The sequence below is a fragment of the Scylla paramamosain genome, chromosome 33, assembly GCF_035594125.1.
Source record: "Scylla paramamosain isolate STU-SP2022 chromosome 33, ASM3559412v1, whole genome shotgun sequence".
Taxonomy (NCBI): domain Eukaryota; kingdom Metazoa; phylum Arthropoda; class Malacostraca; order Decapoda; family Portunidae; genus Scylla; species Scylla paramamosain.
In genome coordinates, this window is record NC_087183.1 from 12,866,940 (window position 1) to 12,885,843 (window position 18,904).

Below are 18,904 nucleotides of genomic sequence, written 5' to 3' on the forward strand. Positions count from 1 at the left end.
TTTTAAGGGTATTTTTACTGTTATGGTGACAGATTAACAAGATTTCTACATAATTAACAGGAAAAAAAAATACTCTTAAAAAAAAAAACCCCACCTAATCACCTCTGTGGGTTCTTAAAAAACTGTCGTGATGAGAGAGCAAAGTGTTTTGAATACAGATTTTAGCCTCAATGGAAAGAGAATATCAGTATAGATATATATTTTTTTTACATCGAGACAACTCAGTGCATCCTTTTACATAGACTTCTGCAGCAGCTTCCTGACGGCGCCGCTAGATCTTGCTCTTGGCCTTGAATCTGGCGGCGCTGAAGGCAGACAGGTCACGAACAGTAGGACGGTCCAGGGCGAGGTTGCACAGGTCCTCTCCAATGGCCGGGGCAATTTTAAACCCTGTACCTGAAGCATGAGGGACAAGTGAGGGGGAAGGGCAGGTGAGGAGATCGCGGGTGTGGTAGGTATTCTAGGGGTTCATGTCGCGCTTCCACTGATGAAAACAAACTATACTGGAAAAACTGCTACTTCTTCTTTTCTTAGTTATTTTTACTTTTACTACTGTTATATTACTGTTACTACTCATTGTGAAGGGAAAAACTCAAGGATTGCAATTTTTCCTCCTCCTACTATTACTACTGCTACCTCTACAACAACAACTGCTACTACTACTACTACTACTATTTATCAAAAGAAAAACTTAAAAACTACAATTTCTCCTCCTCCATCTTCTCCACCACCACCACCACCACCACCATTATTCGTGTCACAACTCCCGCAAACACAACACCCACCATTGCTAATTACAGGAAATACACCAGAGTTCCTCCTAATTGCATCATCCTTCCCCCTCAGCTCCTCATCCTGTGAAACAACCTCTGAATGGATGAGATTGACTCCCCTCGGCTACGGACCTCAAGGGGAGCAAGCTGGGACCCTCGTGACCGCAGAACTCGAGAGACGGCCGGGGGGACGAATGCCAGAGGGGAAAGTGGCGAGGGAAGAGAGGAGAGGCGAGAGAGGAGCTAAGAGGCGCAGTCTGAATTACCTTGGTGATAGAGTTCCGCCAACAAGTCACTCGTGTTAAGGCAAGAGTTGATAGCACTTGAATATACTGCGTACGTGTACATAGACAGACAAACAGATCGACAGACAGATAGAGAGATAGACTAACACACACACACACACACACACACACACACACACGCATTAGTTCCCCTTCCCTGTCTCCTTGTATACACACACACGACTTCATGTGAAACCACTCAAACAACAACAACAACAACAACAACAACAAGAGGAGAGTGGTGCCACTAACCTGAAAACCCACAGGCGAAGATGACGTTAGGGTGACGCGGGTGACGATCCACCACGAACTCAAGGTCAGGCGTGCACTGCAATGGATGACAGAAAAAAAAAAAAAACAAAAAAAAAAAAACAAATAAATAAACATACACTATAGGACACATCAGGATTCGAACCCACAAAAAAAAAAAAAAAAACATAAGACAAAAGAAAACACGCACTCAATAAAGGACAAAGCAGGATTTAAACCCCACAACAACATAAAAAAAGACAAAAGCTACACGCACACTGAAGGACACAGAAGGATTCGAACCCACTTCATCATCAGCAACATATCAATCAAGAATACCATTGAACCACACACACACACACACACACACACACACACACACACACACTAAGAAATCAACCAACTAACCGTGTAGAGGCAAGTTTCCTCCACCACCGGCTCGGGATCAAGGGTTGAAAAGTTCTCCTTCACGTATTGCATCATCATTTCGCGATGCTGCTTTGAGGCTCCGATCTTGTCCCTCTCATCGGGCCCTCCAATGACGGGGCCGCTGTGGTGCACTAACTGAAGGGACAGAGATACAATGCAAGGGATGCGGTTAGAAGGATGCTACGGAAGAATAGGATTAATAAGGGAAAACAAGCAATAACACACAGGAGACTAAAAGGACAGCGGAATAGCAAGCAAACAATAGATTAACAGAGGCAGAAGGATACAGAACAAAGGGCAGGGGTAGAATACTTGGAAATGAAGAGAAATTAATGAAGGAAAACAAACAATAACATAAGGGAGACACAGAAAGTATAGCAAACAAGCACCAAATTAAAATACATGATAGAGCAATAGAGGAAGATAAGATAGATAAGAAAGAGTTAGAAAGGTGTTTAGTTAGGAAGGTTAGAATGTAGTAGGGATAGAGTGAGGGAGGGAAACGTGAAAATCATTAGAAAGGTATTAGGAAAAGAATAAAGGAGAAATATTGCAAGGAGATAAGATAGAGTAGCTGCAGAAAAAATGTACGAAGAGACGGTGATAAAATTAATTGTAAGAGGATTGAGTGAGGGAAGATAAGATAACAAAGGGAGGTTACGAAGAATGTTGTATGATTCTGTGGTCAACAAATTTATCTATCCACCCATTAATCAGTCAATCGATCTATTTACCTATCAACAGAGAGGGAGAGAAGTTAGAATGCAAGAGAGATAGAATAGGAAGAGAAGAACAGAGACACTAATGGAGGAGACCAGAGCAGGAGACAAGACAAGAAAAATAGAGAGGAAGAATAAGGAATGAATAGTCGATAGGAAAATAGGAATACAGTGTGATATGAGAAACAGCAACACTCATAACTGAATCAGAGCAGAGGGAAGAGGGGAAAGTTAAGAACAAGTTATGAACAAGTTATGAAGGGGAGAGAAGAGAGAGGGAAGAGGAGGGAGAGAAGGAAGGAAAGTGGAGGATTAGGGGAATAGTGAAGTATCTGCTCCACTCATCTCCTTATTCTCATCACGGCGTAGGATCTTTATAGAAATCCTTTAAAAATTCTCCTTCGGCTTTCCTTCCCTATTTTTTTCCTGCTCCTCTCTCCATTTTTTTTTCGCTTTCCTCTCTCCCGCTTTCGCCTTCCTCCCTCCTGTCTTCGTCTCTCTCTCTCTCTCTCTCTCTCTCTCTCAACAACTTACTCATATTACGACCATTAGGCACTCCTTCCTGTCCTTCCCTTCCCTGCAGCCTGCTTCCCTTCCCTCCAGGCATTTGGCAACTCCTCCTTTCCCTTCTCCTAGTCTCATTTCCCTTCCCTCCAAAAGCAATTTCCCTTCCAATCTATTCTTTCTTCGCTTTACCCTCATCATCTGGTTCTTCCTCTCTCAGTGACCACAAACTTTCCTTCTGTCCCTCACTTTCTTCACTCTTCCCCTTTTATCATCTAGTCCTCCCTTCTCTCCAGCCACAAACTCGTTACTCTTTCAATCTTCTCTGCAACCTCAAGTCCTCTTTCTCTCCATCTCCTCTTTTCCCTTCTCCGCGAATTCTTACTCCAGCGAGACGCATCTTCCATTCATCTCCCTCTCTCCCTCTCTCTCCTTACTCCCCATCAAGCCACGCACTCTTTCAGCCCACGTGCCTCAAGTTCCCTCGTCCCCTATCATTTCCCAAGTCCTTTTGCCTTACCTTCATCATCCCAGGGTACTCCAGATGGGGGACTCCGTAAGTATGACTACCGTCGAACTCTCGTGTATCAACGAAAGAAATGGTGGGCGTGTCCTCGTCCCTGATCCGCCAATAGAAGACTGAGATCCGCCTCACCCTGCAGTTTGATTGGACGAGAGAGGGAGGGAAGCTAGAAAAGCGACTTGGTGAACCGTATTTGAAAGATTTTGAAAGTCTAGGCCAAGAAAAGGGGAAGTCTGAGTAAAAATAAGAGTAAAGTGTAGTGAGTGTATTTGTGAATGGATGAATTACTGAAATATAATTGGTCTAGATAATTTAGGAACTAATGATCAATAAATAACGAGTATGGAGATTGTTTTAAGACTCGAAGGAAAAAAAAAATAAAAGGTGAAAATACGTGAGAAATGGTTTAGGCAATTTAGGTGCTAATGGTCAATAAATAATGGATAGGATGATTATTTAAGGACACGAAACTATTGGGGTACGAATATTGGCATGGAAAATATGAAGAAATGAGATATAATTAAACTCACAACGTAAATATTTAAAAGATGCAATACCATATAATTCTGTAAGATTTAGAGATGCGAAATTGGGAATATATACACAATAGTAGGCAGACAGTCCACACACACACCACACACCACACACACACACACACACACACACACACACACACTCAACCATAAACCCTATAATTCAAACAGATTAAAGATATAAACTAAACAAAACATATTGCCAACACAACCCACACACACACACACAACACACACACTCACACACACACACTCACACACACACACGTACTGAAGGGGCAAGTGGACTCCTATCTTAGCCAGCAGAGGTCCCGCCCAAGGGCCAGGACACATTACGAGCCTCGCCGCCCTCACGCTTCCCTTAGGGCCCCTCAGCTCCACCTCGCCATAGGGCTTCACCTTCACATCCACCACCGGCCACTCGTCCACCACGCGTCCACCTGCCTCCCGGAACAGCCGCTGGGGGGTGAGGAGAGAGAGAGAGAGAGAGGAGAGAGAGAGAGAGAGAGAGAGAGAGAGAGAGAGAAGAGAGAGAGAGAGAGAGAGAGAGAGAGAGTTTAATAATTTACAAATGTATTCTGACACACACACGCTCTCTCTCTCTCTCTCTCTCTCTCTCTCTCTCTCTCTCTCTCTCTCTCATGACCCAAAACCGCCCAAAATAAATAAACAAACTCATGTAAACCACCCCCTATTTTCTTTCCCTCGATTAGAACAGTCCCCCGCTACATTTACATCCTCTAAGACCTAATCAGGTGAGCTCGCCGCTATCCGTTTTCTTTGGTAATTCCTGGATAAATATGGACAAGGGAGGGGGAGGGGAGGGGAGGCGGGTCACGGTAGGGAGGAGGGAGGAATAAAAAATAAACCTAATTATCTGCAGCTCAATAATGTGATATAAATTGCGTGTAATGGCCGAGGCAGAGGGTAACTATCATAGATGTGTGTGTGTGTGTGTGTGTGTGTGTGTGTGTGTGTGTGTGTGTGTGTGTGTGTGTGTGGTAGGACCAGGGAAGTGTGGTATTAATGAGGTATTATGGTAAAATATTTTGACTGATGTGTGTCCCTTCTGAGTACACTTCGAATCCCGTTCCACACCCCGCCCCCCCCCTTCTCTCTAAGATGATAAAAATTAAGATTCAGATTAAGATTTAAACACTTGGTGAATTACTTGGCAGCACATACACACAAAAAAAAAAAAAAAAAAAAACACACAATGCACACACACCTGAAGGGTCTGCACACACTTGTCCGCCATTAGCAACACCTGCACTCGGATCAATCAGGCCGTGGGCAGTGTGCGGGGAAGCTCGTGCTGGGGGTGAGGGGCAGAGAGGTCATGGATTATTTGAGGTCAAGGTCAGTAAGTAAAGGCAAAGTGTAAGTTGATACTCAAATATAAGGAGATAAATAGAAGTTACAGGTCATATAAAGAGAGGGGAAGTGGAGGGTACTGGTTAAATATAAAGAGTAAAGTAGAGGTTACTGATAAAATATAAACTATTAAGTGGCAGTTAATGGTGAAATAGAGAGAGTAAAGGAAAGGTTAAAGGTCAAGCAGGAGTTGCTGGTTACGTGTAGATAGCAAAGCAGTTTACTGATCGGATATAAAGTTAAGTGACATGTACAGGTTAAATATAAAGAGTAAAGTATAAGTTACTTATTGAATATGGGCAATTAAGTAGCAGTTTAGTGATTGAATATAAAGTAAGAGTTAATCATTAAGTCTAATGAAGAAAATTATTAAAGATAAATGGGAAAAATTCACGTAAAATATTGATATTAATAACAGAAACGTTTTAAAGATATGATCGATATGGAGAAATTGTAGGAAAAAGACATATTTTGAGTGAAGAAATACAGAAAGAGCGAAGTTTGTTTATCTTTTTTTTTATTATTAAACTATGCAGTGAAACGTACGTCGAAAAATATATATTTGTTTACCGTGAAAAAAAATCCGAACAAAAAGTAAGATATAAAGACCAAGTGGAATGCAGTACAGTAAACAGGAGTCGTAAAAAAAAAAAAAAAGAAAAAGAAAAACCGACAAGCACACAAAAAAGGAAAAACATGTACTTCAAAACGATACAAACTGCGAGGGGAGGAGGCAACCACCACCAAGGGAAGAGGAGATAAATAAATACATAAATAAAACAAATAACGACAAAAAAAAAAAAATACAACAAGGTAAAACACTCACACACACACACACACATACACACACACACACACACACACACACACACACACACACAAAGACAGAATAAACACAAATCCTTTACTCCCACCAAGAAGAATAAACACAAAACAACACAACACAATTCGTGGCCCGTTGGAAAGGCGCAGCGTCACTCACCCGTACTTGTGGTTGACGTCCCCGCCACTCAGCAGGATGGGTTCGCTGCCTCCCTCCCTGACAGACGCCGCCAGCCTACTCATGATGCTCTGGTCTTCACCCACGGCAAGCATCGGGTGAGGCCTGGGGGACGTGGCACGTGGCGGTCAGGTGGTGGTGGTGGTGGTGGTGGCGATGAGGGAGAGAAGGAGGAGTAGGATGACAAGGTTGAGGATGAGTAGGAGGAGGAGAAGCAGGAGGAGGAGTAGAAGGGAGAGAGGAGTAGTAGGAGGATGAGAAGGGTAAGGAGGAGGATAAGTATGATGACGATGAGGAGGAGGAGGAGGAGGAGGAGGAGGAGGATGAATACGAAGACCAGAAAAAGGAGGAAGATGAAGAGGAGAATGAGAATGAGTATGAGAATGAGGAGAAGATGGAGGAGGAGGAAGAGGAGGAGTAATTAGCTGAGCTCTCACTGTACCTTATCTAACGCCGCCTCAGCCCTGTCAAGCCGAGACCACTCCGAGTATTTGAACTTATATCATTTAAACGAAACTCTTTTCCTTTGACTCTACTATGGCGCCTTTAAATCTATCAATCATCTGGGCACTCCCCCCCACTCCGCAGCTTCAAGAAAATGCGTTTAAAAATGAGACTTTGTGAGACGAATAATTTTTTAATCAATATTTCCTGAAGATCATTAATGGGTAGAAAACTGTGTGGATTATTTAAGAAACTCTAGATGCTATTGTTTCTTGCGGACTGTGAATGGAAGAGAAGATTTATTTGGAAATATGAGACGAATATATTTTAACAATCTATTCCTGGAAGATCGTTAATGGATAGAAAATTGTACGGCTTGAGAAACTCTATATATTATTGTTTCTTGTGGACTGTGAGTGGAAGGGAAGATTTATTAGGTAATGTAACTCTCTGTATACAATCTCAGTGTCTCTTATCAAGTACTGTGGCTTTTATCATTTGTTCGCTCTTCTGTCCTCTGAATGCTGCCTCACTTGAGCTTCCCCAGTGCCTTATCTATCCCCGTCTGTCTTTTATCTGAATCTTAAAAACTATTGATGATGATGGAGATGATAATGACACTGTCTCTCTCTCTCTCTCTCTCTCTCTCTCTCTCTCTCCTCTCCTCCTCTCTCTCTCTCTCTCTCTCTTTCTCTCTCTCTGGTTTTAGATAATTCCCGAAGTTTTTTTTTCATTTCAATAATTTCATGTTTTTTCCCTCGCCCTCCACTTTTTGTTCCTCCCTTTTCTCCTCTTCGCTCTTCCTCTCTTCACCTATCCTCTTTACCTGTCTATCCCCTCACCTTAACAGACTCACGCCACCATCCTTCTCGAGCTTCTTCCACATGGCAAATGAGTCAGCCATGATGGGGGGTGAGGGGCGGGATGGCGTAGTTAGCCAGACGAATGATGCGCGTCTGGCCGTGACTGCTGCCGCGGGAGTGTGGCAGAGGGAACTGTGGTCGAGTTAGGAAGATTATTATTATTATTATTATTATTATTATTAGTAGTAGTACATCACCTCTTCTCATTCTCTCAGCCTCTCTAAACCTGTTCCAGTAGAATGGTGTCCACCCCCGCCCGCGCCAGGTGGAGGGCGGCGCTGCTCCCGTGCACGCCCCCTCCCACCACTACTGCTGACGCCTGCAAAACTGCAAGACACAAAGGATTAGGAAAGCGTGTAAGTGCGGTACAAACGCAACACTGTAAGGGAAAAGACGAGGTGAAGAAGTAAGGAATGGAAAAGAGGAGTAAGAAGATAAGATGGATAAGATGAGGAACAAGTAAAGATGAATAGGATGAGAAAGAAAAGGACGAGTTAAAAGAAGATAAAATGAGAGAAAGAAAAGTTGGGTAATAATTGCAATAAGACGAATGATATGAGGGAAAAAGGAAAGAAAAGCCGATTTAAGAGATGAAAACGAGAAGGAACAGACGAATAATGACAATAAGACGAATAAAAACGAGGAAAAGTGAAAGGTGAATAAGAATAGGAAGATGGAAAGACGTAAAAAAAGAAAATACGAATAAGAAAATAAAAGATAAGTAAGAAGATGAAGAAAAGCTAAAAAATAACAACAATATAAAACCACAACAATGACGGATACTTACAAATAACCTAACTACTACTACACACACACACACACACACACACACACACACACACACACACACACACACACACATACGAGTACACACACTAAACTACCTTGTCACCATCATCACAGGTTTCAACACTTTTCCTCACGAATCACGACCTTCACCATTATCGCCCCGTCACTGCAGCTGTAAGTCAGAGGCACTATCTCCACCACTATCACCCCCCGCAACAGTACCAAGGCCCCTCCACCACCACCACCACCACCACCACCAACAGTAGCAGCAGCACTCTAGGACAATCTCAAGAAAAATGAAGATAAATTGAAGTAGAAAATAAGAAAATAATCCATCTTAGCCATTTATTAACAAAATGGGTATTAACTCACACTCCTCTTCCACCTCCACCTCCTCCTCCTCCACCTCCTCCTCCTTCACCCTCTTTCTCTAACTAATCCCTTTACACCATATAGTGCAATATTCTCTCTCCCTTCCTTCAGAATGATCAATGGAAGGAGGGAGAGAAGGAGGGAAAGAGTGGAGGAAAGGAAGGAGGACCTCATCTCACAAATTTGCCTCCAGTTTCTCTCTCCTCCAGGTGCTCTTATCCCTCTTCTCTCCCTCCTCTCTCTTGACGGTTCTTTCTCTCCCAGTTGAGGTCTTTTCCTCCTTTACTTTCTCCACACGTCAAGCTCCTCTCCTCTCTCACTTCCTCTTTCTTCTCTTGTCTCCTCTTTGTGTCATAAATCTTTCTTCTCTTACTTTGCTTCTCTCTCTCTCTCTCTCTCTCTCTCTCTCTCTCTCTCTCTCTCCTCTCTCTCCTCTCTCTCTCTCTCTCTCTCTCCTCTCTCTTTCTCTCTCTCTCTCTCCATCTATCTATCTATCTATCTTCCATTTTCACTTCCTTCCCCACTATTAATTTAGTATGTTTTCTTTTTTAATAATTTGCATTTCTTTATTAGGATTTAATTTAAAACGTAGAATAAATACAGAAACACGTGCCTCTATTTTTTTTTATTACTGGAAGGAAGATTTCATTTTCTTTATGATTTCACAATTTACAACGCAAATTAATTCCACATTTCTTTATTTTCCATTCTTTTGAAACATTCGACTTTCTCCTCTTAATTTTTCCTTTTTTGAGCGAAATCTCCTTGTATCTTTTCTGTAACATTTCACTCTCCTTCACTACATACATTATCTCAGTTAACATTTTCCAGGCATAATGAAGGAAGGTTCTTTACACATATACACCGCTTCGTGTATTCATATTTTTGTAAACGAGTCCCCCTTTCCAAAACACACATTTTCTTTTTCCTGTCCGCACGGGAGCAGGAGGAGAAAGGGAGGAGGATTCTGTCTTTGTGTATTTTTGGTCGTTTTCACCCTGGTCCCTCATTACTCTCACTCGACGCCCCTACCTTCATCGCCCCTGTGTACTTCCTTCCCGCGCGCAGCCCTCAGCCTCTCCCTCTCTGCTGCCTCGTATTTTTCACTCAGGTAAATAATTAGAAGAGGCACACCTGGGGTCAGAAAAGCCAGCAAGAAACATGGCTCATAAAGAAGTACTATTTAATTCTGGAACAGGTGAGGGGAGGAGAGGATGGAAATAAAATAGGCTTAGTGAGTATTTATGCATGATACAAAGAAGTTATCAGAGGCTTATTTTTTTAATTAATTATATAACGTAGGAGTTCCTTTCATGTTCTTACTGTGACTTCTTTTTTTATTCTCTCTCTCTCTCTCTCTCTCTCTCTCCTCCTCTCTCTCCTCTCTCTCTCTCTCTCTCTCTCTCTCTCTCTCTCTCTCTCTCTCTCTCATAACAATCACACTTAATTATTTTGTCAATTATTAATATTTCAAGAAGACTTACCATTATTTTTATATAGAAGCACGATCATGTTCAAAATTTCATGCCCACTGCCTTAATACTATCAGCACATGTGGATCAGAACAGAATATCTTAATTGTTTTGTGTTTGCTTGTCCCTGGCACTGCAAGAGGGTGGCAGCGCACGTGACATTGGCCCAGGAAATGTTAAATCTGTGTTCTATTCTTGTCAGTAGTATGCTCTCTCTCTCTCTCTCTCTCTCTCTCTCTCTCTCTCTCTCTCTCTCTCTCTCTCTCTCTCTCTCTCTCTCACGCTCCGTTCTTTCTTCCTTTCTTATTCCTCTCTCCTCCACTTCCTCCTCCTCCTCCTACCTGCACTCACGCGTTCTGCCTCTCCTCCAATCTCCTCCTTCTTTCCTCATCTCTCTATTTCGGCAAGTTTGTATGTTTGTATTATATGCAGGCAAATAGGCAAGGCAGCAAACAAGTAAGCGAGCACGCACGCACGCACGCACGCACGCACACACACACACACACACACACACACACACACACACACACACACACACAAACACACACACACACAAATCAGACTTACCTTCCATTTCGATGCTATTCTTTTCTTTCTTATTTCCGTTTCAATTATTCGTGTGTGTGTGTGTGTGTGTGTGTGTGTGTGTGTGTGTGTGTGTGTGTGTGTGTGTGTGTGTGTGTGTGTGTGTGTGTGTGTGTGTGTGTGTGTGTGTGTGTGTGTCGCTTCACATACACGTATCTAAGGCAAGAATGTGAGTGTGTGTGTATGCAAGTGTGTCTACGTTTCTCTGTATGTGAAGAGAACGAGAGAGAGGTTAACCAACACCTCTACACCACACCTACCTCCAAGATCAGAGTGTCTGTCAGGGTGAGTAAGGCAGCGTGACGAGAGAGGGAGACGAGGGAGGGAGGCCAAACAGAGAGAGAGAGAGAGAGAGAGAGAGATAAGAGCCGAAGAGAGTGGGGACAAATGGACAAGCTAACTTCTACACTTACGAGGGAAGGAAAGTGAAAGAAAAGCAAGAATAATAAGTAAAAGAGGAGATGTAAGAGAGAGAGAGAGAGAGAGAGAGAGAGAGAGAGAGAGAGAGAGAGAGAGAGAGAGAGAGAGAGAGAGAGAGAGAGAGAGAGAGAGAACAGGGAAGATAGAGGAAGGTACAAAAGATATGGGGAGAGATTATGGGACGGCCGAGAGAGGGAAAAGTTGGAAGGGAGGAGATCAGGAAGGGAGGGAGCGAGAGACGAAGAGCGGAAGGAAAGGGAAGGAAGGAAGGATAGGGAAAAAACAGATAAAGACGTTATATACTTTGATTTTTAAGATGATAAACTGAGAGAGAGAGAGAGAGAGAGAGAGAGAGAGAGAGAGAGAGAGAGAGAGAGAGAGAGAGAGAGAGAGAGAGACTTCACTTGGTTTACTTACTCAGGGCTTGTATGCTCTTAGAAGGGAACCCGCAGCTCAAACTCACGTTTTGCAAAAGGGAACGAGAACACTCACTGTTATTTCTCGCGGGAGTAAAAAAATTCTGCTTGGAATCTATGCATGAAAACCTCAACCGTGCTTCTCCTCTACTAAACTTAAGAGGAAATAATGAACAACAGATTAAGAAAGGAGGAACGAGGAATTCAATGACCAAACAACTAATTTAAGGTCATTATGGAAGACTGATGGTGGAGTCTATGCATGATAACTTCAATTTCTCTACTCATTTACTAATCTTAGGAGGCAATGAAAATAAACAGCAGATTAAGAAAGAAGGGGAGACGAATTCAATGACAGAGCAACTAAGTCTAGGTCATAATGGGAGACTGATGCATGAAAAAAAAAAGTCTATGCATGAAAACCCCCAACCTCTCATCTACCAATATCAAAAAGGCAATAAAAATAATAAACCATAAATTAAGAGGAAAGGAAGAACTTGAACGATCTAACAACTTATTCAAGATTGCAACGGAGATGGTAATTTTAATATGACTTGCAAATAAACATCCTCTTATCAACACCTAGATAAACAAGCCTCCTTCTCCACCTTCCCATCAACCACAACTCCTTACTCCACCTCACCACTAAGAATAGCAACTCTTAACTTGTAACATCCTTGTCCTTGTATCCTTCAGTATATACATACGCAACCACTATTTTTATCCTTCGTTCCTTCTCTCTCTCTCTCTCTCTCTCTCTCTCTCTCTCTCTCTCTCTCTCTCTCTCTCTCTCTCTCTCTCTGTTTATCCTCCTCCTCCTCCTCCTCCTCCTCCGGCATCTTCTTGGTTTTGCAACTTTGACGACTGTAAATAAATTATACGACCGTCCGTCACCTCCAGTTGTGAGTGTTGTAGGAAGAGGAGGAGGAGGAGGAGGGAGGAGGAGGAGGAGGAGGAGGAGTAAAGAAATAGCACGTAAAGGAGACGGTAAAAGGAAGTCTGAGTAAAAGATTAAAGAGGAATAGAAAAAAAAATAAATAAGACGAGGAAGTATGGGAGAAACACAGTGAAAAAAAAAGTAGGATGAGGAACTGAATGACGAGGAGGAGGAAGAGAATGAAGATAAAGACGACGACGACTAGAATGACCAAATATAACAATTTTTCTTCTCTGATAGCCGGGAAACCGCATCCATTGTTAAGGAAGAGAGGACGTAAAGGGAAAAAAAAAAAAAAACTATTTCCCCACAACCCACTGAAGTCTGAAGCCCTGCCCAGTGTTTACAATAGGATGGAAATGACACAATTAATGATTCCTTTGTCTTGCTGTTGTCTTCACTCTTTTCCTTCTCTCTCTCTCTCTCTCTCTCTCTCTCTCTCTCTCTCTCTCTCTCTCTCTCTCTCTCTCTCTCTCTCTCTCTCTCTCTCTTCGTCAGACAGAAAACACGAGCCTACCACAAAAAAAAAAAAAAAAAGCAGTTCCAATTATTATCATTTTTTTTTTTGCTTCGTTTTACGCCAAAGTTGAAAGAGTTGAAGTTCTGAGGGTGTAACTTGGTGATGTTTTTTTTTTTTTTTTTTTTTTTATGAGGCGTCTTCCTTTCGTCAACAGATCTATTCCCTCCTTCATAGAAACCTGATCTGTATTTTTCTTTGTTTCCTGCATGTTGTATCACTCCTGGGAAGAAAAACAGGAGCGAAACAAAGGCAGCAAACAATACCAAGGATGAAAGACAAAAGCAAGAAAGGAAGGGGATAAATGAAAAATACGTGTAAAAAAAAAAACGCGAGAAAAAGAAAATGAAAGAGCCTAGGGAAATAAGGAAGGAAAGGATGAGTAAAAAACAAGGAAAAAAGCGAAAATATGAGAGAAAAAAAGGAAATAATGATAATGACAGACTGGAGTAATAAGAAAACAAAGGACGGACAAACAAACAAGTAAACAAACATGACACAAAACGAGTACAGAAAATAATGACAAAAACTCATAGAGAAAGAGAAACCGAACTAAGAAACAAAACGACGACAAAAGACAAACGAAAAGCAAAAGCAAAGACAATAAACACGAAAACACACACACAAAAAAAAAAAAAAAAAAAAAAAAACGAACGACACATGAAAACGAAAAAAAAAAAAAACACATAACAGAAAAGAAGAAGAAAACAAGAAATTTACTCCACGTAGCCAATTTATCCGCAAGTGTAACATAGCCTCGGGTACAGTGTTGCCAAGTGCCAGGCTGGTGGACATGGGGCAGTGTTACCAATTCGACTCCCGCGTACCACAATCCAAACAGCCATCCATCAAGGGCGCCTCTGAGCCAGCCATTAATAAAGCTCACTTTCCTGAAGTAATAAAGCGATACGGGACTTTACGTGATTATGGTCCTAATTGTACTGCGAAATAGGAGCCAAAATTAATCAATCGTCACTTTGGAAATATTACCTCTTGGGGAGAGAGAGATAGAAAAAAGAAAAAAAGAAAAAATAAATAAAAAAAAATGAAAAAAAAAATAATAATATGGATTCTTCAACTCATTCCTTTAGTCTATATTTTGACTTGCTCTTATCTTTCATTTTCTTTTTCGTTCCTTTAGAGTTTAGGCTCAAAGGAAAGATATCTATGAAGCTACAAAGCCTTAGGGAAAGAGAGAGAGAGGAAAAAGAAAGACTTAAAACGAAAGGAAAAAGTGAAGCAGAAACATGAAAGAAAAGACAAGCCCCGAAAAACCAAACCAATTCTCAGGAGAAAGAACGAAAGAAACACACACACACACACACACACAGAGAGAGAGAGAGAGAGAGAGAGAGAGAGAGAGAGAGAGAGAGAGAGAGAGAGAGAGAGAGAGAGAGAGAGAGAGAGAGAGAGAGAGAGAGAGAGAGAGAGAGAGTCCCTTCAATCAAGGCTTAAATCACGCCTGGCATAACACCTGGATCTTTGCCACCTGTCCCCTTCTTGCCCTCATTAGCAAATCGGTAAGCATCGTCATTTCGCTCTATTTGCTTTTAATTATAGTGCAGAGCTTTATGGGAGATGGAGATGTGTGTGTGTGTGTGTGTGTGTGTGTGTGTGTGTGTGTGTGTGTGTGTGTGTGTGTGTGTGTGTGTGTGTGTGTGTGTGTGTGTTTAAACTCTCTATCTAACTTTCCTTCCAACAATCCTCCTTTTCTTTCTATTTTAGCTCCACACACACACACACACACACACACACACACACACACACCTGTACTTTCACCAGGTGTTACATCTTGCACCACGACAAGAGTGACAGGGACTTCTGATACACACACACACACACACACACACACACACACACACACACACACACACACGTAAAAAGACTAAATTCCATGGGTCCTGAATTCCCCACCACCAGACTCCTGACAGTGACAGGTTCGGGCTGCGGGTAAAGCTCGGATGCAACTCAACACCACAAATTCGGATAGACTTGTGCACAGATGAATGAAAAAAGACGTGAAAAATCATATAAAAGGTTCGGATCACTTTTTACACAAGGGGGAAAAATACGATGAAAAAACTATAGGAAAATATAAAACAAAGCCGCAGCAACAAGCGCAGCCAACAAAGAGGTAAGGTATCTTTCGTTTTCCTTTGATATTTATTCTGATCCCTTTTGTGGTGGGGTGACTACAGGCTCAGATTCTGTTTAAAGAGATTTGCGTGACACTTTCATGTTACGGGGCATTGAGACGTGCTTAATGGGTTTATATGTTGTAGTTTATAAGATCTATGGAGTTGAGATATTTTATATGCATTATTTTGAGGAATTCTGAGTTAGTTCATAGAAAAAAAAAATGAAAGAAAATGTGGTTTTAATTCTGGCATAAGATTTAAATGTCTTTATTTTCTAAGTATTATGGAGTTTCGTTAATAAAAGATGAAGTAAAAATCCCACACATAACGCTCCCTTCCCTCCTCTACCCCACCCTCTGAAAAAAAAAAAAAGGCTTAAGGATGCAAAGTGTTGGCTAATACACTTTCTAAGGTGCTTTGATCTTCAGGGAATCAACTTTCAAACATTCCCTTATTGACATCTGTTTTCTATCGACCATTCTTACAATTCAACCTCAATTTTCCCTCTTGTTTTTCTGAGGCAACTGCAAAGGCAATCGTCATTCAATTATTTCCTTATTGACATCTGTTTCCTATCGACCATTCTCATAGTCCAACCCAAATTTCTCCTCTTTTTCTTCTAAGGGAACTGCAAAATGTGACTTACGAGATGAGCACAATAATAAATGAACTCAACCATACAATAAAGTAACATCCTTCAGGAGACACAACAGAAAAAAAAAAAATTCAGACATCGTAGTGAGACGCAACTGTGGTAAGGATATTAAGAAATTGAAGAAGGGCACTCAGAAAAGATGCATTATGACAAAGTTTCAATTTTCTCATTCTTTTCCGTCTTCTATTAAGTTTCTGCCTCATCATCTTCCTCTCCCTTTCGTGCGAGCGGTAATCAAAAGAATGAGAGAGAGAGAGAGAGAGAGAGAGAGAGAGAGAGAGAGAGAGAGAGAGAGAGAGAGAGAGAGAGAGAGAGAGAGAGAGAGAGAGAGAGAGCAAAGGTGCTGGAAGACGTGTCACTGTAAGTACTTGGAACCGTGTGCTTGTATTTCCACGTAGAAAACGGGAACACGTAGAAAACGAAACACGAGAATACGCAGAGGAAGACGAGCAAGGAAGCAAGAGGATGAGGAGGAGGGGAAGGAGAAGGAGGAGGAGGAGGAGGAGGAGGAGGATGCAATAATCAAAGTAATGCTTCGCTCACGGGGAACAATCACCTCACCAACAGGGAAACGCAATTTGCCAGTGAATTTATGTACCGGTGACTGTGAACTTGTGTCTGTTGAGAAGCTTTCGTCTCTCTCTCTCTCTCTCTCTCTCTCTCTCTCTCTCTCTCTCTCTGCAACTTCTCTCATTCTTCTCTCCTTGTCCTCCTCTTCCCCCTCTCGGTAACTTTACTTCTCTTGATTAATTTCTCCTCACAAACGACGGCATCGCCACCCCCCCTACACACACACACACACACACACACACACACACACACACACACACACACAAGATCCATGAAGTAAGCCAATCTTTTAAATACAAGCACACCAACACTAATCAATGCATAACCAAGAGGAAGGATAAGAAGTTGATGCGAGAGAACGAGAAGGATGAGTCGAGGAGGACGAGATGAAGGGATATATGACGAGTACGTGAAGAATAAGACGGAAATAACTGGGATAAAACGAAGGAGGAATAGGAAAGGATGTGGAGTAAGAGGAAAAAGAAGAGACGAAGGAGGAAAAGGAAAAGACAAGGAGAAGGAGGAAGGAAGCGAGACGAAGTAAAGTGGTAAGGAAAAGAGGAAGTGAAGATGAAGACGAAATTGAGAGTGACGAGGAAGAGGACTAAGAAAATGACTCACTAATCGAGGGAGGAAACGATAAAGATGAAAACAACGAAGAAAAGAGTGAAGACAAAGGCGAAAATGAAGAAATAAGGGATGGAAGAAGAAAATCACTACGACAAATAGGACGATGAACAAGAAAAGAACCCAGAAAAAAGAAGGAAGAAAGGTAAGAAGGATGACGACGACGAAAGAAAAAAAAAGACGAAGATAAAGGAAAAGAAAGACGAGAACAAAGACCACTCCTTCAGCAGTGAACTCCTGCAAGTGAAACACGAAAAAGAGAATGTTTACAGGTGATGTGTGGCGGAGCACGGCGGCCTTAATGAGATAATAATTACCTGTGATCAGCTCGGCCAGGCGGAACTACGTACGAAGGGAATTAGATGCTATAAATGGTGGGTAAGGAAGGGGATACGGGGAAGAAGAGGTTAAGGTTTAATTAGAGGGAGAAGATGGGAGGTAGAAAGAACTGAAAAGAATGTAAGGGAAGGTAAACATAGGGAGAAGGGATTAAGGGCTAAATAGAGGGAGTAAATAAGGCAAGATTTTGAAAAGGAAATAAAAATATGGAGAGAAGAGGTTAAACACTAAATAGAGGGCGAAAATGGGACACAGAAAGTACTGAAAAGAATGTAGAGGAAGTTAAATATGAAAGATAGAGATCAAGGACAAAAATGTCAAAAAATATATAAAAGGGAGTAGAAATAGGTGAATACAAGAGGGAAGGGGTTAAGCACTAAATAGAGGTGTTAAATGGGATAGAGAAAGAATGAAAGATTGTAAATTTGAAGAATAAGGACTAAAAAGAGATAGAAAAAAAGGACACAAATAACCTAGAAAAACGATACAAAGTGAGGGACATTATTAGAGAGAAGCTAAAGGTCGAAATAATTGTTTATAAAAAAAAAAAAGACAAAAGAATGTACATGGAGGGAAATGCTGAGAAAATGCGTTAAGGTCGAGACAATAAAAAGAAGAGAGAGAGAAAAAAAGAAGGGACAAAAGGAATGGAAAAGAACAGAGTGAATAGATTAAAAGTGAAGAAAAAAATCTGAAAATATGCAAAAGAAAAAAATGTAAAAAAAAAAAAAAATACGAAAAGATCAAAAGGAAAACAGAAACCTTCCATAGTGAGGAAAAAAAAAAGTTGAAAAGTAAATAAAAACTCAGCAAGCCCAAGGGAGAAAACATGAGAAGGAGAGCAAGAATGAATAAGTAAAAAGTGCCGACTGCAGGTTAAAAAATGTTTCCTCAAATCATAACACACAGAAAACAGAAAAAAAAAAAAGAGAATAGGAGACCTGGCCATAAAAAAAATGTTAGAGTAGGAGAGAGAGAGAGAGAGAGAGAGAGAGAGAGAGAGAGAGAGAGAGAGAGAGAGAGAGAGAGAGAGAGAGAGAGAGAGAGAGAGAGAAAACACAATCACGGTCAAAGGATAAGGGAAGGAAAATGGGAAGGTGAGGAAATCGGGTAATCTTTCTTTTACAATTTCTTTTTATTCAATTTCCTTCAGTTCACCTTTAAAAGAAAAAAAAACCTCCATTTTCTTTGACGGACGCTAAATTGGTAGGTCCCCGAGGCGATCTTTCTACGACTGGATAAAAAAGAAGGCTGATTTTTCTATGTTCATGGAGAGTATTTTTGACCACCATGTCCACACTCCAGGTAACATGACGAAACAGGGCCAACGAGGTCAGGTCAGGTCAGGTCAGGTCTAGTGGGATCAAAATTA

General features: G+C 41.5%; 1 protein-coding gene across 1 annotated transcript; it reads right to left on the reverse strand.

Annotated features, from left to right (window-relative positions):
• On the reverse strand, window positions 1–11,185 carry LOC135089721 (peroxisomal sarcosine oxidase-like). Its single transcript, XM_063985697.1, has 10 exons — window positions 10,896–11,185; window positions 7,922–8,022; window positions 7,675–7,827; window positions 6,371–6,493; window positions 5,243–5,329; window positions 4,286–4,473; window positions 3,479–3,614; window positions 1,715–1,870; window positions 1,310–1,385; window positions 1–396 (listed from the first exon to the last, which is right to left on the reverse strand). The coding sequence occupies exons 5-10, from the start codon at window positions 5,270–5,272 to the stop codon at window positions 272–274; spliced, it is 711 nt and encodes a 236-aa protein (XP_063841767.1). The 5' UTR covers window positions 5,273–5,329; window positions 6,371–6,493; window positions 7,675–7,827; window positions 7,922–8,022; window positions 10,896–11,185; the 3' UTR covers window positions 1–271.
• Window positions 11,186–18,904: the final 7,719 nt, after the last annotated feature.